The sequence below is a fragment of the Mustela erminea genome, chromosome 15 (assembly GCF_009829155.1).
Source record: "Mustela erminea isolate mMusErm1 chromosome 15, mMusErm1.Pri, whole genome shotgun sequence".
NCBI lineage: Eukaryota > Metazoa > Chordata > Mammalia > Carnivora > Mustelidae > Mustela > Mustela erminea.
In genome coordinates, this window is record NC_045628.1 from 37,379,498 (window position 1) to 37,382,301 (window position 2,804).

Genomic DNA, 2,804 nt, shown 5'->3' on the forward strand with positions numbered 1-2,804 from the left:
GATGAAAAATAAGATATGGCACCAGCCCTCTATGCAGGTTGTACTCTAGCGATCTGTAACTACGTATGAAAGTCTAATAAATCCATCAGTCCATGTGATTCAGTTTTGGCATAATTATTTTTTAAAGAGAATTCAATTAGATCAATTACCAGCATTAACACTTCTGAAAAATCCATTTCTTCCTTCCCTAATTTACATTCATTATGAACTGCTCCATACATTCTCATTCCAAACTCCAAAACCTCCATTGTAAGTTTGGAGACTTGTTTCCTCAGTCCTTCCTTTCTTTCTTTAACACATTTGTTAGGAGATCCTCCCTCCCTGCAGGCAGAAGGACAAGAGCTGGAAGTAAAAATAAAGAGAAAGTGGGGAAGCTGGTAAACACTCAATTGTTGTATTATTGACTATTTTAAAAATTCCTCTTATTTGATTGACCTCCTGAACTAGATGGCTGAACTAAGCATAAAAGACACAGGATATTCTTCTATAGTACATTTGTTTTACAGTACATATGAAGTATGGAAAACTTTATATTTCACTATATTCATAATTCTAAGACCAAGTTTTGAGACAGATATTTCCACTGTGCTGTTATCTTATAATATTCATCCAATGTCTTTGAAAGTAAAGGGCAGACCCCTTGTGCATTCAGTGTCATGTTTTGAGCAATATATCTTTGCAGATTATTCTGGAATAATACGTATCTCCAACAGTAGTGTGATACCTAAGTAAAGCCAAAAGAATAATTTTCCTTTTTTATTTTTTAACTTTTCAGAAATTTATTTAGTTTCCAGGACCAGATACTGAGTGCTGTAAATTTACAGGTTTTTGATTTCAATCCCAACAACAGTATTTCACCTTAAAAAGTTTTAATGATTTTTACTGGAATGTCAATGGTCTTCATGGTTTGTTAGTTATGTCTTCAAGTCACAGTTCTCCTGCTCTGTTTTATTCTTGTGCATTTTTCCAAGAAGTGTATTTGTTGTCTTCTCCCTGAAGAATCTTATTCCACTCTTGAAGTACCTTTGCCTCTTCCAGAAGGGCTTTCTCCTCCTCTTGAAGAGCCCCGTTTTCTTCTCTAAGAGCCTTGTTCTCCTCGCGAAGTGCCTGTTCCTCCTTCCACAGAGCCTGTTCTTCCATCTCTAGTGCTATTCCTTCTTTCATCAGGGCTTGTTCCTCCATCTTGATTGCTCTCTCCTGGTGTTGCAAGGCCTTTATCTCCTCATGGAGAGACCTTATTTCTTCCTGAAGAGCTTTTGCTTCATTCTGGAAGGCCTTCTCTTGTTCTCTGATAGCCTTGATCTGTGCTTCTAGGGCTCGATTCTGTTGCCAATAAGATTTTCTTTCTATGTTCAAAGCATTGATTTTTTCCCCTGCTGGTTTTTGGCTCTCTAAAACCACATTTTTAAACTTCCATAGAACCTCGTTTTGCTGTCTCAAGGATTGATTTATCTCCCTGATCAACTGGTTGTCCATTCGGAAGGCTTTGTTTTCTCGTTGAAGAGCTTTATTTTCTCCCCAAAGGGACTTGTTTTCTTTTCTGAGAGCCTTGTTTTCATCCCTGGACACCTTATTGTCTCTCTGAAGATTTTTTTCCACCTTATGAGACTCATGTTTGAACTTATTTTGGTCTTGGGTGCAAGAGAAAAAAGAGGAAAATAAGTGCAATATTTTGACTCTGTTTATCCATTTTGATTGACAGACAACCATTATTTCTTAGTGTTTTATCTGAGCAAAATATATACACTCCAAATATTCTGGGTTCAGCCAAAGGTGAACTATTGATATTTACAACAAAAAATAGTCCTAAATTTTTTGCAACTTTGTTCATATAGAATCGGTTGTTGTGTTGACTTGTACAGGTAATATGACAGGGTTCTAAACAAGGCTCAGTCAGGCCCACTGCAGGAGAAAAACAATCAAAACATGAAGACAATTCAGTAACTTAACTGTTAGGTTAGTGTAAAAAAGTTTAAACCTGAACACATGTAAGTTGCAAATTAAATAATTCTAGGATATATATTGGATATTTATCAAAGTTAATGTATTGAATTGTTTGTGATAAACTGAGTAAAGCTCTGAGTTAAAGTACTTCTACCAAGCTATTGATCTTCCTCTACGCTATTATTTATAATTATATTACTGGTTCTTGATGAGGAAAAATACCACATATTTATATAAACATTTCTGGCTTTGTAAGAATTAGAAAACCTTTTTTCAAAGAAGTTATTATACACCATAATTTTACATATATTTACTTAGGTATTAACTAGTGTTGTTAGATATTTAAACAGATATTCATGCTTACATTTCTGTGGTCTCTGAATTCCCAGCGAGGCTGATTCTTTTAGTACAAGAAAATAACTAGGCAACATTTTATGTCATCTATAGTGATGTCATATAGTGTTGACAACTAACAAGATAATGGGAGCTATATATATAATGTTTGGGTGTTTTTTTGGTGTGTATTTTAGGAAAAAAAGAAATTAAAATGTAAAATTATATTTAATGCTTTTCTGTATTATTAAATGAATATATATATAGCCCTTGCTTTTATTTAAATTATTATAATTAACTTTAAACATTGAGTTTTGTATTAGCAAAGTAATTTTATTTTATCCTGTAATTGACAAATACTAGGAACTACTATACAATCAAAGGTGAAAGTATTTTAAATAATTTTAAGATCACTGGTGAATAATAAGTAGTAAATAAATTTGTATGTTATACCGAGTAGTGTTATTTAACACTAGCAACATTTTAATTCTAGTAATCTTATCTAAGATAAATTTTATATTCAGCAT

General features: G+C 33.1%; 1 protein-coding gene across 1 annotated transcript; it reads right to left on the bottom strand.

Moving 5' to 3' along the window:
* Window positions 1-757: 757 nt before the first annotated feature.
* LOC116574479 (coiled-coil domain-containing protein 70-like) lies at window positions 758-2,341 on the bottom strand. The gene is given in 3 exon segments (XM_032315236.1): window positions 758-989; window positions 991-1,902; window positions 2,309-2,341. Coding segments are annotated over 2 exon segments (795 nt in total). The 5' UTR covers window positions 1,711-1,902; window positions 2,309-2,341; the 3' UTR covers window positions 758-914.
* Between the last annotated feature and the right edge of the window lie 463 nt (window positions 2,342-2,804).